The 21,741-nt window shown below is 37.1% G+C and overlaps 1 protein-coding gene across 1 annotated transcript in view; it reads right to left on the bottom strand.

Annotated features, from left to right (window-relative positions):
• The window catches only part of DPH6 (diphthamine biosynthesis 6), a 179,031-nt gene that overhangs the window by 153,277 nt on the left and 4,013 nt on the right, over positions 1-21,741 (bottom strand). The window contains exon 3 of the mRNA XM_067742384.1: positions 9,818-10,011. Within this exon, the coding sequence (XP_067598485.1) occupies positions 9,818-10,011 (194 nt within the window). The remainder of the gene's footprint in view (positions 1-9,817; positions 10,012-21,741) is intronic.

Below are 21,741 nucleotides of genomic sequence, written 5' to 3' on the forward strand. Positions count from 1 at the left end.
AACAAATTACACAACAAAACAGAGCCAGTAGCTCTGGATATCAAGATAAATTAAGTACCATAAGAGAAATACAATGTTACATGAAAGGTCCAGAGAGGAAGATATTACATTCAGTGGGGGCATATCAAGGATGACATCAAGAAGGAGATGCCATGTTAAAGAAGGAATTGGAGAGGAAATTCCTGAATTTATTCAGGAAACTGAATAAAACATAGCACTCGGCAGGAAAGACAAGGACTATATGGGGAAGAATGAGTTCTGACAATAGTCTAGTGCAGGTGGAACACAGGTTCTATGTGGGGGAATACTGGGAAAATATGAAAGATAAGATGAAGTCATATTGCAGAGCACCTAGGGGGTCAATGGTAAACAGCAAAGGTTTTTGATGAGGAGACAAATGTGACTGGATCTACACTCTAGAAAGACTAACCTGGCAGGAGTTTGCATTATAGATACATTATAGAGTGTGAGAGAGTGGAGAAAGACCATGGTAATTTGAATCCCACCTACATGTATGACTATTATGTTAAAAGCATCAATATCATACATTGTACTTCCCTGTAGGTGCTTTTATTTAGAGTCAAGAAATATGATGGACTATTTTAGCTGATGTGTACTACATACAACCCTATGAAGAAAATGTAAAAGGACCATCAAGACAAACATTTATTAAGAGTTAATCTTGATTAAATGAACCCAGATTGATATGAAGCACCTTCTATACCATCCTATACCAGATTAAAGAGATGACAAAGATAGGGTGCTGCAAAATTGAGGATCACAATATTTGTAATAGATAGCTATTGTAATTCATTTCATTATCAACAGTGCCCAGTGAAAGCTGAGTAGATTAGCCATGGAACTGTCAGTTTACAAGGTACCTTACATAGACTCCTTGTCACTTTTTATTTAAATATTACCATCAAGTCCTATTAACCCACCTCTTCAATGTCCTCTTCAACTTTCCCACTGGTACTCCCCCAGTTCAGGTCCTCAGAACCTTTCAGCTAGCCGAGTATCTCAATTTTCAATTTGAACTCCTCATCTCCAGAATTCCACTTCCCTAATCCATTTCTTACATTATTAGTGGTTCAAGCTAATGGCCTTCAACCATATAATTCTATGTCATTTCTTTTGCAAAATCCTTCAAGGTAGTGGCTTTCAAACTTGTTTGACCGTGACAATTTATTTAACAGTAAGAAACACATATATACATGTAATGTTAACAGCCTAGCATGCACACACATGTGTGTGCATGTTTCCCAAAATAATAATTAACCTTACTACATACACTTCATTTTGATATTTTCTATTTTATTCTAGCCTCTTTCATTTAAAGGAAGAAAATGTGACCACTAAACTGAGTTTGGAAAATACCGCCTTAGGGACTCTTCACTGCCTGAACTTGGTCTAAAATTTAAGACAGTCTTTTTTGTGGCTTCAACCTACCTTTTCAGACTTATTTCCCACTACTCCTTGAACTCTTGAGCTCTAGCCAAGAGCTAGGCTCTAGCCTAATATATCTCATGATTTCCTGCTTCCATGACTGTGGCTAAACTATGCCCTTAATTTGCAACATTCTCTTGGTCATTTTCCATGCCTGCCTTTGTCAAAATTGAAACAACCTTTAAGGATATCAAATGTAACTTCCCCTGTAAAGCCTCTCCTGATTCCCCAACACGGGACTTTTTTCTCCTCTGAATCCCCAAGCCTATTAAATGCACACTCTAATGGCAGCTCTACATTATAGTAGTTTCTTTGTGTATGTGTCTTACCTCATTAGGGTCTGTGAAGGCAGAGACTATATCTTGTACATTTCTTTACTCTACAGTAGTGGTACATTATAAGCATCCAATTAATGTTTGCAAAATGAAAGACATAAAAGTCTCTAAATGGTAGTAGTATAGATTAAAGTTAACAGGAAAAGTCAAGGTCAACTAACACATCCCTTTAATTCACTCAATTTTTTCACATGTCACAGAACAAGCCCCTATTAAATCATTTCTTACCAATAAAAAAGATAAGCTCTAAATATTTATTGATATTATCATTGATTTTATGGCTACTTTATGATTAAGGCACTACAAACTTGCTGAATGAAGACATTCCTTACTTAAAAGGGAAAGTTGACATAAAAAGTTCAGTTCAAGACCTATCATATTATTGTGTGACCACCAATAAAGTCCTATGTAACAAAAAATGTAAAGATAACAATAAAGGAATAAAGTAATTTATACTTATAAATCTTTGTAATGTGTTCTCAGTCATTTAATAGAGAACATAACAAAGACATGGTAAACAACAGGTCTAGAAATGAAATAATAGACTGTAGGACAGAACCATACATGTAGCATCTTAGACAACACAACTCCAGAAGTAGACATCAACAAAAGGTTTCTTAAAAAATAAATAGTAGCATAGTCCAAAAAGTTAATAGGACACAAACATCAGAGGTTGAAAAGCATAAAAGAAAGAAATTTGAAAGACAAGACAAACATACCCAACATACTTTAAAATATATAGAGTAGATGATAAGATAGAAAGAAATCTATAATTTGTAGAAGAAAGGAATACAAGGACATAAAAATTAGTTGGTAAATTTATAGAGAGGCAATGAATCAGGCAAAAGATAAAAAGAAAGAGTATATAAGTGCATGTGTAATATACACACACATTCATTGATACTAAGTGGAGAAAGTTCAAAGTTGAGGAGACAGAACGATAGTTTTGCTAGAATGAAGGAGTCACGTTTTCCAGGCTTTAGGGGAAATCTATAGATGAAGACTCTAGACCTGTGATAAGTTTACAAACTGTAATAATTGATGAGTATGATCCAACATTTTATTTCCAGACAGATCATCCATCATGTACTTTCTCATGCATAGTTGACTTTACCATTAAAAGGGCCAGAGATGGCACAGCCTCAATAAAGCCACACCTGGGAGTCAAAATGACACTGGCCTGTGCTAATTCAGAGTTTTCCTATTTGGAGTCCAGAATCAATACTAGCAAAGCATTTCTTGTGCCAAGGGACTAGGCTTAATGTCCAAAATCTTGGGAACCAACAGGACTTGAGGCAAGCTGTGCAATGTTGAAGAGCCAGAAGCAATCTGTACAGGACTATGGGCCTGTTTAATTAGCTCTATGGGTTCTTCCTGAAAATCTTAAGGCCATCTTATATGTGCCTCCCGCTCTAAACCCTTTGGATTTGCCTCAAGCTACCCATTATCTAGGGTTTTTCCCTGAGATTCAAAGTGAAAAGAGATCCACAAAGTAATTTTCCACCATAATAAGCAGGTTTTCTAAGGTATATATATGAAAAATAACTTGAAAAAGTGTCTGCTTAGCATTTTTATAAAACATTCTGCAGCTGGAAATTATTCTTGGTAGACTTAGTGGTGACACTGCCAAATCTGATAGGACACCCTATTTTGAAAAGTTTCACTATGATGAAAAAAAGTTTCACTTCTATTTAAGCTTCTAAATGAAAAAAGTAAAATGAATTTGCCAATGGTTTTACATCATATTTTTAAACAATGTTGTGGCTCCCCTGCATTAGATAAATTATTATATAAAAATAATTTGTTAAATTTTGGACTAATTTGTTCAACTATCCTTTAAAAGCCATCCATATGCCAGGAAAATAGCTGGACACTAGAGATATAAAAATGAAGAGTACTGAGGTTGTCTTTGAGGGCCTCACAGTCTAGCAAGAGACAATCATAAAAACAATCCTAGTATTGATAAAATCCTAAGCAGCACAGTAGAGGTATGGACAAGCTGCCAAGGAAGAGACAGGAAGGTGAATTAGAGCCTATTCCATAGAAGGGTATGAAGCAACAAGAGATTCTTCAGGAGAACAAACAGATAAAGGCGTAGAAAAGCATAGGCAAAGACTCAGATATGAAAAAGCAATCTCCTGGAAACCTAATTAGTTCATTATAACTCAAACCCAGAAGCTTGTGTGGGAATGGCAGGATCAGGATCAGACAGGTAGGCTTGCAAGGGCCTCTTCCTAAAGAGTCTTTTTTTGCCAGGCTAATGTGTTTGGACTTTATCTTAAGGGTGGGTTATTTAAGTATGTATGCAGATCAGCTGATGACAATGTGGTAGCAAGGCTGGAGGGTGCACAAGGCAATATTGAAGGCAAGTGGGCCAGTTAGAAGACCTGCACAGTATAGATAAAGAAACCATTTATGATGGGAATGAAGTCAAAGGGTCAACTTCCGAAGTCATAGAAGTAATATCAAAAGGTCTTGTAGATCAAATGGTTATGGTTGGGGTGGGAGGCAACTGAGAGAAAGTGGAAGTCTGGTAGTGAGGCCCCAGGTTAGACTTAGGTGATGGGGTAAATGACGATGTTTTCAACTAAGAGGGAAATACAGAAAAGGGAGCAAGTTTGTGCAGAAAGATAATGAATAAGTTTTGAACTTGTTGAGTTTACCATGCCTACAGGATATTGAGGGGAGAAATCATGAGCAACTGAATATATAGGTCCTAGAGTATAAGCTTACTGTTGTAGCTCCAGTGGTCAACTATTTTTGAAAGAAGCCAAGAAGGAAGGAAGACAGGGAGGGAGGAAAGAAAAGAAGGGGGGAGGGGTGGGGAGAAAAGGAGGAAGATCTCGAAAGAACCATTTAGAATGGTTCTCAAGTTTGTAAGCAGTTGGAACCTATTTATTCTCAGGAAACTTGTTACTCTTTACCCTCTACCACAGTTCAGCCTTCTACCGGCCACAGCCTGCTTTATATTTGGAGACCTACCCTTCCAACAGTGGGTTCTGTTCTTCCCACAGATCCACAGTAGATGTGGTTATAGCAATCAAGACTCAGTCTCTTGCTCCACGAATGGCACAGGATCTATGCCTGTCCAATCAAATGAAATCATTTTCTCCCAACAACAACGCGTTCATGGATGATACATGTCAGGCCACTGAGTGACAATGAAACATAAGTGGATTTTCCCTCTAGCTATTTAAGATTAGAGCTTTTCCTACTAGGTAGGCACTAGAAAGAATGTAACTGTGAACCATCTTGTAACTACAAGGGTCCAGACTGAGAATAGAATCAAAAGAAAAGAAAGGCAAGAGATAAAAACAGCCCAGCAGGCGGGTTGGTCACATAGTTTGTATCCTGTTTCTAATCTACTTGAAGCTAAACTTATCTTTAGGTCATCGTCAGTAAATTCTCTTTTTATTTAAACTAGCTTGAACATTACTTTCTGCTCCTTATAATCAAAAGAGTTCTGACCAATACAAAGAGTAAAGTAGCAATTGATGTTTTCTAAAAATTTTAAATTAATATCCAGTTTTAAAAAATAAGTTTTTCACAAGCCTGTCTATCAATAGTAAATATTCTATCTAAAAAAGAAAAAAGATCATTATTCACTTATTGTTGTATTCAAATTACAAGTGTCCACTAGGTAACCTAACATCATCAATACCAAGATAAAATGCCTAATGCAAAAAGGAACATGAAAGAAGAAAAGTACCAAAGATTAGAAGAGGAAGACTGAAATTGAATACTCAACTTAGGGAAGAATATTAAATGAATTCCATTGTAATGAAATTAAGACATATTTCTGGATCAAGAGATTCCATTAAAATGAAAACAAAGTTATAATCTCCAAAAAAACAAAGAAAACAGGGGGGAGACACCAATGGAAAAGGAATTTCATTTAGTTTTCTTGAGTCAGAAAGCAGAAGAATAAGGAACAACTGATAAATCAACAGAGGAAGCTGTAACCTACTGTTTGTATGGAAGAGAAGAAAGCCAAGAAAGGAACCAAACGAGGCCACATTATTCTGAACTCTAGGTATAACAAGGATGAAATGTGAGGCTGGAAAAACTCTAATGTCAAAAGCATTCACAGTCAGCTTTCCTCTTGCCTTATGCTTAGATATGAACAAGTAACCGAGACATTTGAGAAAAGCCTACAACATGAAAGAGAAAGAAACATGAGAAAAAAAACCCAAAGAAAACATGAATATTTTAGGGAATGAAAGATAATGTTTAAATCTCTAATCTGTATTTTAAAATGGATGTAGGGACGTTATATCTATAGAAGAAAAAACAGATTGTTATTAAAAAAGGAACAACCAATAAACAAGTTCTTGGCTACTGAAAATATGATTGCTAAAATAAAAAGAAAATTTCAACAAGAAAGCAGGTCATTTAAAGTGGAAACCTCACAGAATGTACAACAAAAAGATACAGAGATGGAAAGTATGTGAAAAAAGACAAGAGACATGAAAATTCAATCTGGGAGATTTAAAGTCTGACCAGTGAGGGTACCAGCAAAAGGGAATAAAGAAAGTCAAGGGGGGTAAATCATCAAACAAATAATGGAAGAGCATTTTGCAGAGCCATCCTCACACTGCAATTCTACTGACTCTGCCATGTTTTGTGTGTCATATTTGACAGCATATTCTCTTCCCTGCCACCCCCCCAAAAAAGCCACAACAGTTCTAGGTCTCATATCCACACATCCCTCTGCACAGGAGAAATACCTTATCTTCTGCCAACAATCCATCATCTTAGGCTTCATTCTATTTGGTACAATGCAGGTTAACAAAACCATCCCTGACCTAATGGCTACAGCCAGAATGCCATGTTGTGACTGGCTTTCACCTGCATTAATGCCACCCTAAACCATCATTAAGAGAAAGACGACAGAGATATGCTGCTATTCAATAGGAAGTTGCAGAAGGGATACAGGGGAAACAACCTTCAATTTCCAGTGCACCGTTATGACATTTCAGCATGTCAAACATAAAGACACAATCATAAAAGATAACAGAGAAGAAAAACAAGTCAGCTGGGGCTTCCCTGGTGGTGCAGTGTTTAAGAATCCACCTACCAATGCAGGGGACACAGGTTCGAGTTCTGGTCCGGGAAGAACTCACGTGCCGCAGAGCAACTGAGCCCATGTGCCACAACTACTGAGCCCCCGTGCCACAACTACGGAAGCCCGCATCCTAGAGCCTGTGCTCTGCAACAGGAGAAGCCACCACAATGAGAAGCCCGCGTACCACAATGAAGAGTAGCCCTTGCTCGACGCAACTAAAGAAAACCTGTGTGCAGCAACGAAGACACAACGCAGACAAAAATAAATTAATTAATTAATTTTAAAAAACAGTCAGCTAAAAAGGAACAAATATCATATTAGCATCAAACTTCTCACTGGCAAAATGCTAGGGGACAATGGAGCAATGCCTTCAATGATTTGAGGAAAAATAACCTTCATTCTAAAATATTAAATTCAACCAATTTATCAATCAAATATGAGGGCAGAATAAGAACATTTTCAAAACCCAAGGATTTGAAAGTAATTTCTCTAAGGAAGTCTCTTAATGATGGATTCCACTGAAATTAGGGAATAAACCAAGAAAGAGGCCGATATGAGATCCAGTAAGAAGTGGCTCCCAACAGGTGGAGAAAGAAAGAATACATGATCCCTAAACATATCCTCCATAGAGATATGATGTTTAGATGTATCCTTCAGTAACTCTTTCATTGCTTTATGTGAATTAAAAGGAAAACACCCACACAATTTGAAAATTACTATATTTTCAGGAAATAATACAAGTTATCTATATATCAAACTAATCCAGATGAGAACCAAAATGACATTTTAATATTAAAGAAATTCTAAAGAATAAAAGACTAGCTATATGATAACCAGATATTTTGAAAACAGCTTGATATAAATATATACATATATATATACCTGTCATAATCACCTGACAATCTATGAGACATAAAGGCTTATTGTATTTCTATTAGTTTTCATGACTTCTAGAAAATAGTGAGGAAACTTTTAATTCTGTAAATTCTTCTAAGTCTTTCTACTTATTTTCAGCAATTAGTCAATTAAACTCTTTGCAAAAACAAGTACCTCCTACTCAAAAATTAGCTCTAATATTTGGGGGGGAAAAGAGTTTTACAAAAACAAAAGACTGACATACATATGAAAGTCACAAAACTGCAACCTGTTATAAATGAATGCTTAAAATGAAAATGAATCTAAATGCTTTCAATTCTTCATTAATATTCAAAGGATTAAAAAAATGCAATTCCATCTTTTCCTTAGAACAAGTGAAGTCTAACTTGAAGAATTATAGCTCCTCTCAATTCGTTTTTTCCATAATTACTCAATTATTCATTAGAATATGTAAGACCTCTATTGGAATCTTTGCACCGTGTTTTATAAATGGATTTAACTATAAAAGCCTGGTTATACAATCTCTTCCATAAAAGCAATATATTTCCAATATTTATGTCCTTAAAATATCCTATAGTAAAATTAATATTTTTGCACAGGAAAAGAAGGAACTATTTAGTCCCTGACAACCTGATAACATCTCTTTCAGCTATAGTTATAATTATCATGTAGGAAATTCCAAAGCAGAAGTTGTCAAGATTTAACATTAGCATTAATTTATGTCGTAACTGACGGTTACTATAAAGATAATGGCAAAGCATCCATTTCTCCAAAGACAGCATGGATTGAAAGGGAAATTTCTTCTTAATTACTACTAATCAGCCCATTTTTAATTAAATTGATTAGTAATTTATTATCTTTCCCTTTCTCGGAAGCCTGTTATTATCATGTAGTTTCTCCAAAGTTATCAGTTACCAGGGATTTTTAAGCAATCCAATTACCTCTAGTGTTGAGTCCCACCATTCTATAATATTGGTTTATGCTAAAAACTTAATACACAGTTTCTCTGTACCCTGAGAAAGAAATTTTGAAAATGCAGAATTTGCGCTCAGTATTTCACACCTCAAAGTGAATGCTGTCAAGGTTTTAGTTGTGCACATGGGAAGAAGTGAAAACTTCTTTTATGCCTTCCCCTTTGTTTGATAATCAAAATAGTTGTTATTAGCATGTACATCCCCAGAGGGAAGAAATCAGGTCCCTGTGATTTCCTTTGAAAAGTATCTACTTCTTATGCCATCCATAACTAGACAGTAAATTATGTAACAATTCTAAGTGTTTTCCCTACCAGTTTCTTTTTTAAGTAACTGACTATCAATGAGAATGAAAAGATAAAAGATAACTGCTTAATATAAAAGGATCTCTATTAATTAACATTTACTAAGTATAGTACTTACTAGATATATGAGTCCCATACTTTCTCTCCTAAATTTTCTGTCTAGAGAAATTAATAATGAATGCACATTGACTGCCAAACTCTTATATATAAGGACTTAAGTATTTAATTCATACCTCTTACTAACTTAAAGTAAGGCTCAGTCTCTCCCTTTCTTTAGGTCTATTTAAATTTTACCATATCAGAAAGGTCTTGCTTAACCACACCCTGCCATCACTCGTGATCACCTTGACTCTGCTTCATACTTCTTCATAGAACTCTTCACCACCAAGCATATAATTTGTTTGCTTATTGTCTGACTCCTTCTACTGGAAAGTAAGCTCCAACAAAACAGGACTTAGTTTGATCTGTTCATTGCCGTATTCTCAGTGCCTAGAACTATATATAACAAGCACATAGTAGGCATTCAAAAAGTACTTGCTAAAAACATGACTGAAAGGTCATCAGCTCCAAAATCCTAAGGAGAACTTAATTAAATATCATTTGATAGTTATGGGTGCCAGACTACACCAAAAGTTCTATTTTTAAATACTATGTAATATAAAGGCATAGTAATAGTTTTCTAACCAAAAAGACAAAATATCCTTTCAAAGGACAGTTGGGCTACTAGCAGTTGTAAATTATTTATTACTAAATAATTCAGTAAATGTAATTTACTAAATTACACACTAAATTCAGTAAAGGTAATTAGTCACTGCATACCTTAACAAGTTTCAAAAGCTCATAAAGATCTTCAACCTCATCACCTTCACATTTGGTGTACACTCGTCCTGTATCCATGCTCTTTCCTCTTATGGTGCGGCGATAGAGGGGAAGAGCCATTGCTTCTGCATACAAATCAATGGCATGATGACCCACTGTCTGATACATGTAGCTATCCAGTTCATCTGACCCCACTGCAACAATTAAAGTGGAAATAATCAGTCAAACAGAGTGAAAGAGAGTGGATTTGAAAGTCCACTGAAGTTTTACTGCTTGGAGAGCAGTCAACACAGTAAAAGCTTACTATACTATATCTCTCTTCAGTTACTAAATGAAATAAAATATATAAGAGTTGCACATTTGTTCAAGCTGCATCCAGTTCACATCAGCTCTGGTCATTTCTACCGCAATTAGAAATACAAGTATACATAAATTTTTGAAACTATATATACAACGTTTAAAGAGAAGAGTAATGTATGAAGCAAATTTTGAATAGTTTATTCGATTAAAGATTTTATTACATAAATATACTTTCAAATCATTCAAAGCTATTCATGAAGTCACCTAGAGTTGTAGAAGAAACTCTTAATTAAATACGTACTTAGGAGAGGGGGAAGATAGTGGAAGAGTAAGACGCGGAGATCACCTTCCTCCCCACAGATACACCAGAAATACATCTACCCGTGGAACAACTCCTACAGAACACCTACTGAACGCTGGCAGAAGATCTCAGACCTCCCAAAAGGCAAGAAACTGCCCACGTACATGGGTAGGGAAAAAGAAAAAAGGAAAAACAGAGACAAAAGAATAGAGACGGGACCTGCACCAGTGGGAGGGAGCTGTGAAGGAGGAAAGGTTTCCACACACTAGGAAGCCCCTTCGCGGGCGGAGACTGTGGGGGGCGGAGGGGGTTAAGCTTCGGAGCCATGGAGGAGAGCACAGCAACAGGGGTGCGGAGGGCAAAGAGGTGAGCAAAGCGGAGAGATTCCCACACAGCGGATCGGTGCCAACCGGCACAAACCAGCCCGAGAGGCTTGTCTGCTCACCCGCCGGGGCAGGTGGGGCTGGGAGCTGAGGCTCTGGCTTCAGTTGGAGAGCAGGGAGAGCACTGGGGTTCACAGCATGAACACAGCCTGCAGGGGGTTAGTGCACCACGGCTAGCCGGGAGGGAGTCCGGGGAAAAGTCTGGACCTGCCGAAGAGGCAAGAGACTTTTTCTTCCCTCTTTGTTTCCCGGTGCGCGAGGAGAGGGGATTAAGAGCGCTGCTTAAAGGAGCTCCAGAGACGGGCGCGAGCCGCGGCTAACAGCGCGGACCCCAAAGACGGGCATGAGACACTAAGGCTGCTGCTGCCCCCACCAACAAGCCTGTGTGCGAGCACAGGTCACTATCCACACCTCCCTTCCCGGGAGCCTGTGCAGACCGCCACCGCCAGGGTCCCCTGATCAAGGGACAACTTCCCCGGGAGAACGCACAGCGCGCCTCAGGCTGGTGCAACGTCCTGCTGGCCTCTGCCGCCGCAGGCTCGCGCCGCATCTGCACCCCTCCCTCCCCCCCGGCCTGAGTGAACCAGAGCCCCCGAAGCAGCTGCTCCTTTAATCCCGTCATGTCTGAGCGAAGAACAGATGCCCTGCGCCAACCTACACGCAGAGGCAGGGCCAAATCCAAAGCTGAGCCCCGGGAACTGTGCAAACAAAGAAGAGAAAGGGAAATCTCTCCCAGCAGCCTCAGAAGCAGCGGATTAAAGCTCCACAATCAACTTGATGTACCCTGCATCTGTGGAATACCTGAATAGACAACGAATTATCCCAAATTGAGGAGGTGGACTTTGAGAGCAAGATTTATTATTTTTTCCCCTTTTCCTCTTTTTCTGGGTGTGTATGTATATGCTTCTCTGTGAGATTTTGCCTGTATAGCTTTGCTTCCACCATTTGTCCTAGGGTTCTATCCATCCGTTTTTTTTTTTTCTTTAAAAAAATTTTTTTTCTTAATAATTACTTTTTATTTTAATAACTTTATTTTATCTTATTTTATTTTATAAGATCCTCTTTCTTTCTTTCTTATTTTCTTTCTACTTTTTCCCCCTTTTATTCTGAGCCGTGTGGATGAAAGGCTCTTGGTGCTGCAGCCAGGAGTCAGTGTTGTGCCTCTGAGGTGGGAGACACAACTTCAGGACACTGGTCCACAAGAGACCTCCCAGCTCCACATAATATCAAAAGGCGAAAATCTCCCAGAGATCTCAATCTCAACACTAGCACCCAGCTCCACTCAACAACCAGCAAGCTACAGTGCTGGACACCCTACGCCAAACAACTAGCAAGACAGGAACACAACCCCATGCATTAGCAGAGAGGCTGCCTAAAATCATAATAAGTCCACAGACACCCCAAAACACACCACCAGACGTGGACTTCCCCACCAAAAAGACAAGATCCAGCCTCATCCACCAGAACACAGGCACTAGTCCCCTCCACCAGGAAGCGTACATAACCCACTGAACCAACTTCAACCACTGGGGACAGACACCAAAAACAACAGGAACTACGAACCTGCAGCCTGCAAAAAAGAGACCCCAAACACAGTAAGATAAGCAAAATGAGAAGACAGAAAAACACACAGCAGATGAAGGAGCAAGACGAAAACCCACCGGACCTAACAAATGAAGAGGAAATAGGCAGTCTACCTGAAAAAGAATTCAAAATAATGATAGTAAAGATGATCCAAAATCTTGGAAATAGAATAGAGAAAATGCAAGAAACATTTAACAAGGACCTAGAAGAACTAAAGATGAAACAAGCAATGATGAACAACACAATAAATGAAATTAAAAATACTCTAGATGGGATCAATAGCAGAATAACTGAGGCAGAAGAACGGATAAGTGACCTGGAAGATAAAATAGTGGAAATAACTACTGCAGAGCAGAATAAAACAAAAAAGAATGAAAAGAACTGAGGACAGTCTCAGAGACCTCTGGGACAACATTAAATGCACCAACATTCGAATTATAGGGGTTCCAGAAGAAGAAGAGAAAAAGAAAGGGACTGAGAAAATATCTGAAGAGATTATAGTTGAAAACTTCCTTAATATGGGAAAGGAAATAGTTAATCAAGTCCAGGAAGCACAGAGAGTCCCATACAGGATAAATCCAAGGAGAAACACAACAAGACACATATTAATCAAACTGTCAAAAATTAAATACAAAGAAAACATATTAAAAGCAGCAAGGGAAAAACAACAAATAACACACAAGGGAATCCCCATAAGGTTAACAGCTGATCTTTCAGCAGAAACTCTGCAAGCCAGAAGGGACTGGCAGGACATATTTAAAGTGATGAAGGAGAAAAATCTGCAACCAAGATTACTCTACCCAGCAAGGATCTCATTCAGATTTGATGGAGAAATTAAAACCTTTACAGACAAGCAAAAGCTGAGACAGTTCAGCACCACCAAACCAGCTTTACAACAAATGCTAAAGGAACTTCTCTAGGCAAGAAACACAAGAGAAGGAAAAGACCTACAATAACGAACCCCAAACAATTAAGAAAATGGGAAAAGGAACATACATATCGATAATTACCTTAAATGTAAATGGACTAAATGCTCCCACCAAAAGACAGAGACTGGCTGAATGGATACAAAAACAAGACCCATATATTTGCTGTCTACAAGAGACCCACTTCAGACCTAGAGACACATACAGACTGAAAGTACTGGGATGGAACAAGATATTCCATGCAAATGGAAACCAAAAGAAAGCTGGAGTAGCACTTCTCATATCAGACAAAATAGACTTTAAAATAAAGACTATTACAAGAGACAAAGAAGGACACTACATAATGATCAAGGGATCAATCCAAGAAGAAGATATAACAATTGTAAATATTTATGCACCCAACATAGGAGCACCTCAATACATAAGGCAAATACTAACAGCCATAAAAGGGGAAATCCAGTCACACATTCATAGTAGGGGACTTTAACACCCCACTTTCATCAATGCACAGATCACCCAAAATGAAAATAAATAAGGAAACACAAGCTTTAAATGATACATTAAACAAGATTGACTTAATTGATATTTATAGGACATTCCACCCCAAAACAACAGAATACACATTTTTCTCAAGTGCTCATGGAACATTCTCCAGGATAGATCATATCTTGGGTCACACATCAACCCTTGGTAAATTTAAGAAAATTGAAATTGTATCAAGTATCTTTTCCAACCACAACGCTATGAGACTAGATATTACAGGAAAAGATCTGTAAAAAATACAAACACACGGAGGCTAAACAATAAACTACTTAATAACGAAGTGATCATTGAAGAAATGAAAGAGGAAATCAAAAAATACCTAGAAAAAAATGACAATGGAGACACGATGACCCAAAACCTATGGGATGCAGCAAAAGCAGTTCTAAGAGGGAAGTTTATAGCAATACAGTCCTACCTTAAGAAACAGGAAACACCTCGAATAAACAACCTAACCTTGCACCTAAAGCAATTAGAGAAAGTAGAACAAAAAAACCCCAAAGTTAGCAGAAGGAAAGAAATCATAAAGATCAGATGAGAAATAAATGAAAAAGAAATGAAGGAAACAATAGCAAAGATCAATAAAACTAAAAGCTGGTTCTTTGAGAAGATAACCAAAATTGATAAACCATTAGCCAGACTCATCAAGAAAAAAAGGGAGGGGCTTCCCTGGTGGCGCAGTGGTTGAGAGTCCACCTGCTGATGCAGGGGACGCGGGTTTGTGCCCCGGGCCAGGAAGATCCCACATGCCGCGGAGCGGCTGGGCCTGTGAGTCATGCCGCTGAGCCTGTGCGTCCAGAGCCTGTGCTCCGCAATGGGAGAGGCCACAACAGTGAGAGGCCGGCGTACCGCAAAAGAAAAAAAAAAAAAAGGGAGAAGACTCAAATCAATAGAATTAGAAATGAAAAAGGAGAAGTAACAACTGACACTGCACAAATACGAAAGATCATGAGAGATTACTACAAGCAATCTATGCCAATATAATAGACAACCTGAAAGAAATGGACAAATTCTTAGAAATGCACAACCTGCCAAGAGTGAATCAGGAAAAAATAGAAAAAATGAACAGACCAATCACAAGCACTGAAATTGAAACTGCGATTAAAAATCTTCCAAAAAACAAAAGCCCAAGGCCAGATGGCTTCACAGGCGAATTCTATCAAACATTTAGAGAAGAACTAACATCCTTCTCAAACTCTTCGAAAATACAGCAGAGGGAGGAACACTCCCAAACTCATTCTACGAGGCCACCATCATCCTGATACCAAAACCAGACAGGGATGTCACAAAGAAAGAAAACTACAGGCCAATATCACTGATGAACATAGATGCAAAAATCCTCAACAAAATACTAGCAAACAGAATCCAACAGCAAACTAAACGGATCATACACCATGATCAAGTGGGGTTTATTCCAGGAATGCAAGGATTCTTCAATATACACAAACCAATCAACGTGATACACCATATTAACAAATTGAAGGAGAAAAACCATATGGTCATCTCAATAGATGCAGAGACAAAATTCGACAAAATTCAACACCCATTTATGATAAAAACCCTGCAGAAAGTAGGCATAGAGGGAACTTTCCTCAACATAATAAAGGCCATATATGACAAACCCACAGCCAACATCATCCTCAATGCTGAAAAATTGAAAGCATTTCCACTAAGATCAGGAACAAAACAAGGTTGCCCACTCTCACCACTCTTATTCAACATAGTTTTGGAAGTTTTAGCCACAGCAATCAGAGCAGAAAAGGAAATAAAAGGAATCCAAATTGGAAAAGAAGAAGTAAAGCTTTCACTGTTTGCAGGTGACATGATACTATACATAGAGAATCCTAAAGATGCTACCAGAAAACTACTAGAGCTAATCAGTGAATTTGGTAAAGTAGCAGGATACAAAATTAATGCACAGAAATCTCTGGCATTCCTATACACTAATGATGAAAACTCTGAAAGTGAAATCAAGAAAACACTCCCATTTACCATTGCAACAAAAAGAATAAAATATCTAGGAATAAACCTACCTAAGGAGGCAAAAGACCTGTATGCAGAAAATTATAAGACACTGATGAAAGAAATTAAAGATGATACAAATAAATGGAGAGATATATCATGTCCTTGGATTGGAAGAATCAACATTGTGAAAATGACTCTACTACCCAAAGCAATCTACAGATTCAGTGCAATCCCTATCAAACTACCACTGGTATTTTTCACAGAACTGGAACAAAAAATTTCACAATTTGTATGGAAACACAAAAGACCCCGAATAGCCAAAGCAATCTTGAGAACGAAAACGGAGCTGGAGGAATCAGGCTCCCTGACTTCCGACTATACTACAAAGCTGCAGTAATCAAGACAGTATGGTACTGGCACAAAAACAGAAAGATAGATCAATGGAACAAGACAGAAAGCCCAGAGATAAACCCAGGCACATATGGTCACCTTATCTTAGATAAAGGAGGCAGGAATGTACAGTGGAGAAAGGACAGCCTCTTCAATAAGTGGTGCTGGGAAAACTGGACAGGTACATGTAAAAGAATGAGATTAGAACACTCCCTAACACCATACACAAACATAAGCTCAAAATGGATTAAAGAACTAAATGTACGGCCAGAAACTATCAAACTCTTAGAGGAAAACATAGGCAGAACACTCTATGACATAAATCACAGCAAGATTCTTTTTGACTCACCTCCTAGAGAAATGGAAATAAAAACAAAAATAAACAAATGGCACCTAATGAAACTTCAAAGATTTTGCACAGCAAAGAAACCATAAACAAGACCAAAAGACAACCCTCAGAATGGGAGAAAATATTTGCAAATGAAGCAACTGACAGAGGATTAATCTCCAAAATTTATATGCAGCTCAATAACAAAAGAACCAACAACCCAATCCGAAAATGGGCAGAAGACCGAAACAGACATTTCTCCAAAGAAGATATACAGCTTGCCAACAAACACATGAATGAGTGCTCAACATCATTAATCATTAGAGAAATGCAAATTAAAACTACAATGAGATATCATCTCACACCAGTCAGAATGGCCATCATCAAAAAATCTAGAAACAATAAATGCTGGAGAGGGTGTGGATAAAAGGGAACACTCTTGCACTGCTGGTGGGAATGTGAATTGGTACAGCCACTGTGGAGAACAGTATGGAGGTTCCTTGAAAAACTACAAATAGAACTACCATATGACCCAGCAATCCCACTACTGGGTATATACCCTGAGAAAACCGTAATTCAAAAAGAGTCATGTACCAAAATGTTCACTGCAGCTCTATTTACAACAGCCAAGAGATGGAAACAACCTACGTGTCCATCATCGGATGAATGGATAAATAAGATATGGCACATATATACAACGGAATATTACTGAGCCTTAAAAAGAAACAAAATCGAGTTATTTGTAGTGCGGTGGATGGACTTATAGTCTGTCATACAGAGCAAAGTAAGTCAGAAAGAGAAAGACAAGTACCGTATGCTAACACATATATATGGAATCTAAGAAAAAAAATGTCATGAAGAACCTAGGGGTAAGACGGGAATAAAAACATAGACCTACTAGAGAATGGACTTGAGGATATGGGGAGGATATGGGAAGGGTGAGCTGTGACAAAGCGAGAGAGAGGCATGGACATATATCCACTACCAAACGTAAGGTAGATAGCTAGTGGGAAGCAGCCGCATAGCACAGGGAGATCAGCTCGGTGCTTTGTGACCACCTAGAGGAGTAGGATAAGGAGGGTCGGAGGGAGGGAGATGCAAGAGGGAAGAGATATGGGAACATATGTATATGTATAACTGATTCACTTTGTTATAAAGCAGAAACTAACACACCATTGTAAAGCAATTATACTCCAATAAAGATGTAAAAAAAAAAAATACTTAGTTAATAATTGACAAATATTTGTAAGAAAAGATTTAGATGCTCTTGATATATTCTATATTCTTAATTCAATAAAACATATAAACATATATAAATTCAGTATTGTTAGAGCAGTTACAAATGTGTATAGAAACATAACTTAAGCTAATAAGTAACACAATCACTGGTTGTCACAAGATTCCAAAAATATCAATATGAGTAAAATATTCAAAACAGATGAGTCACATCAGACTTTTTGGTGATATAAATAAGCTTAGAAATATATTGGAATATGCTTTCTGATTTCTTAACACTCTTTTTTTTAGAAAAAAGAATCATGAATATACACAAAGATTATTTGCAAAGATGTTCATCACAGCATTGTTTATAACTGATTAAAATGATAGTATATTCACATAATAAAATACTATGCAGCCATTAATATAATTTTGAAGAGGACTATTTTCTAAAGTATGTTCTGCAGAATAGAAATTCCGTGAGATATTAATAGGTATTGGATGAAAAAAAAGGACTCTGTGGTCAAATCAATTTATAAAAAATGAGGATAAACCGTATTAAACAGGTTTTTTAACTGCAGTTCTTCCTAGGCTAATCTGCTTTAAGGTGCTCTAACAAGGGGAGAGTGTATGAATTATCTCTCAAAGTTATCTATCCACAGAACACTTATATTTTCATAGGGTATTTGTGTTCCAAAGACAATATATAGAAAATGCTATGGTAGCATACTACTTAATGACAGGGAAAATGTTCACAATACATTATTACGTTTTCAAAAAGTTACAAAACAATGTTTGACATATGTTTCTACATGCATATATGCCAAGCAGGTCTAGGATTTCCACTGAATGTGAAAGAATTCTATCAAAAGGCATGAAAAATGATATTGTAAGGGCCCTTCAATAATCAAAACTGCCATCATATGCTATCAGATTTTGGCTCACTAGATTTCTGAACCCACAGAACAGACTGGCTTTCATGTACTCACATTATTATTATAAATCTGTCTAGTCCTGGTCCCAGTAGGAAGGAGAGATATAGCCAAAGTTACCTAAAAACCTTTCAGATTACCTTCATCTCAAGTTTAAAGTAGATCTTTAAATGTATTAGTTTTAAAGGCAATTAATACAGTCGAATTAATATATTTAAATAACTTCGAGCTACTTAGCAAGAAACTTCCTGATGTTGGCCTAATAATTAAAAACACTTTACTGACTTCAAAAACCTAGAAGACAATTTTCCTTTAAGGCTCCATTTAGTCCCAACCACAATGTAACTTTTATTAATGGAAGCTACATAGCAACAATGGTATGAGAGCAAATAAAACCAAAAGGCTCCACTGTTGCCTGAAGCACCTCAATTAATACGCCACAAAAGTTCCTACTACAAATTTAAAGAGATGGCTTTGTGAATTTTATGACAAGTTCACATTTATCCCCATTGATGGGGATAAAGTCTTTTCCAGACTACCCACTGAAAACTCAGGGCTGTGAATTTACTTTAACCAACTTTGTACTGGAGTCATCTCTACCAGTTATTCCTCATTAAGATTCCTTTTACATGGTTGGGGGAAAAAGTCAATGATTCATTCAATAATCACCAACTTCCTGCTGACTTTAAATCATGATTAGTTAAACCCTCTCCATCTACCAGCCCACAGCCATCTATTCTCTTCCATTACAATGAGAGTTGCAGCTGATTTTTTCCAGCTTTTACTTTGTAATATTCCAATTCCATTTACTACTAAATTTTTTCTCACTAACAATATTCTAAATAAATAGCTCCATTCCACATGAGGCATAATTTAAAGATATACTTTGCGTGTCATCTTACCACTCTGCTAGTGAACCCCGAGCACATGGAAGGTTATAAAGACAGTCCTTAACTTGGTTAAGGTTAGGATTTTTGGTTAAATGTAGGATTTTTCAACTTTACGATGGTACAAAAGCTATACACATTCAGTAAAAACTGTACTTCGACTTTTGAATTCTCATCTTTTCCCAGGCTAGTGATATGTGGTCGATACCCTGTGTGATGCCCAGCAGACAGCTACAGCCCCCAGTCAGTCACACGATCACAAGGGTTAACAACCAATACACTTAGAACCATTCTGTACCCATACAACCATTCTGTTTTTCACTTCCACACACTACAGAATTCAATAAACTACATAAGATATTCAACACTTTATTATAAAATACGCTTTGTGTTAGATGATTTTGCCCAGTGGTAGTTCTAAGCACAGTTAAGGTAGGCTAGACTAAGCTATGATGATCAGTAGGTTAGGTGTATTAAATGAATTTTTGACAGGATATTTTCAACTTATGTATTTCAACATAACCATACAGTAAGTCAAGGAAGCTCTGTACGTTAATGATTCAGTACAAGGTAACTGTAATAATTCATATAGAAAAGCTGAAGATAGAAACTCCAGGGAATGAAATTATATCATGTACGTATTATATATTATATAATACAATCTGCTTTTTAAATACCAACACCTCTAAAGATAGAAAGCTTAAAAAACTCACTTGCCTGACTGGCCACAAAGGATAAGAAAATTCTTTCCTTTGGTAACAGAACACAACCTGCAAGGAAATTCTGCTTCTTCTTTTATAATATAGAAGTTATAGTGTAGTTCCCACTCACCCTTAGTCAAAGAATTTTCTCTTTATTATTTAAAGTCAGAAATAGGAGGTTATTTTCTAAACATATCACTTTGAAAAAGCTATTATCATTAATCGTCAGAAGCCCAGCACAAAATCCTAAAGTGTATGTTTATCCCTGACCCGCTACAGGACCTCCACAGGACCTGTTCTATTTCTTCCTATAAAATATTTCTAATCTCTATCTTCCTCACTTTACTTCCAGCATTACTTGGGTCTTAATCAGAGAAGGAAAGAAAATGCAAATATCTGACTGAAATAACTGCTCGCTCTTGCAGAGCTAATTCTAGTTAGTTCATTATTCATTTGTCCATCAATAAACCTTGAGTGAATGCTTATCAGAGGCACAGAGCTGTCCCAAGAGCTGAGGAACAATTAAAGGAACACAAAAGATACGACCTCTCCTCTCAAGAAGCTTACAAACAACCTATTTGGGCATAAAGAAAAAAAAAAGACAAAATAAATAGAAAACAACTGTAAAATGATATAAGAACAAAAATTCAATATACTGGCAGCACTGAGGAAGGAAGGAAGGAAGGAAGAAAGGAAGGAAGGAAGAAGGAAGGAAGGGAGGGAGGGAGGGAGGGAGGGAGGAAGGCAGGAAGGAAGGGAGGAAGGAAGGAAATATTTAGTGCTAAATCCAGATTCAACTAAATTTAGTGGATGCCTACTTCATGCCAGGAATTATAATTAGGGTTTTCACTAATAATTCATCCTAAAATAATAGTAGAGCAAAAGCATGGAATCTTGAAAGAAGTTGAGTAAAGGGGAAGATAAAAAGATCTTACTATAAAAGTAGTAATAGAGTTAGACAAGTGTTAATCTCGCCCTATTACATTTTAGCAGTTAATATCTATGGTTGTATGAGTATAATAAAAGAGTATAAAAAGCAAATCAGTGAACATTTTTCTCTTTTTAAAAGTCTGATTGGGAAAAAAATTATAATTACGTGTGGTGATGGATGTTAAGTAAACTTATTGTGGTAATCATTTCTATATATATATATATATATATATATATATATATATATATATATATATATACACACACACCAAATCATTATGTTATACACCTAAAACGAATACAGTGTTATACATCAATTATATCTCAATTTAAAAAAGATATTGTTGCTGTTTGAACTGTGTCACTCCCAAATTCTTGTGTTAAAGTCCTAACATCTAATACCTCAAAATGTGACCTTACTTGGGAATAGGGTCATTGCAGATGTAATTAGTTAAGATGAGGTCATTAGGGTAAGGCCTTTACCCAGTATGATTGGTGTCCTTATTAAAAGAGGAAATCTGGACACTGACATGGACACA

Source organism: Pseudorca crassidens, chromosome 1 (assembly GCF_039906515.1).
Source record: "Pseudorca crassidens isolate mPseCra1 chromosome 1, mPseCra1.hap1, whole genome shotgun sequence".
Classification (NCBI taxonomy): domain Eukaryota; kingdom Metazoa; phylum Chordata; class Mammalia; order Artiodactyla; family Delphinidae; genus Pseudorca; species Pseudorca crassidens.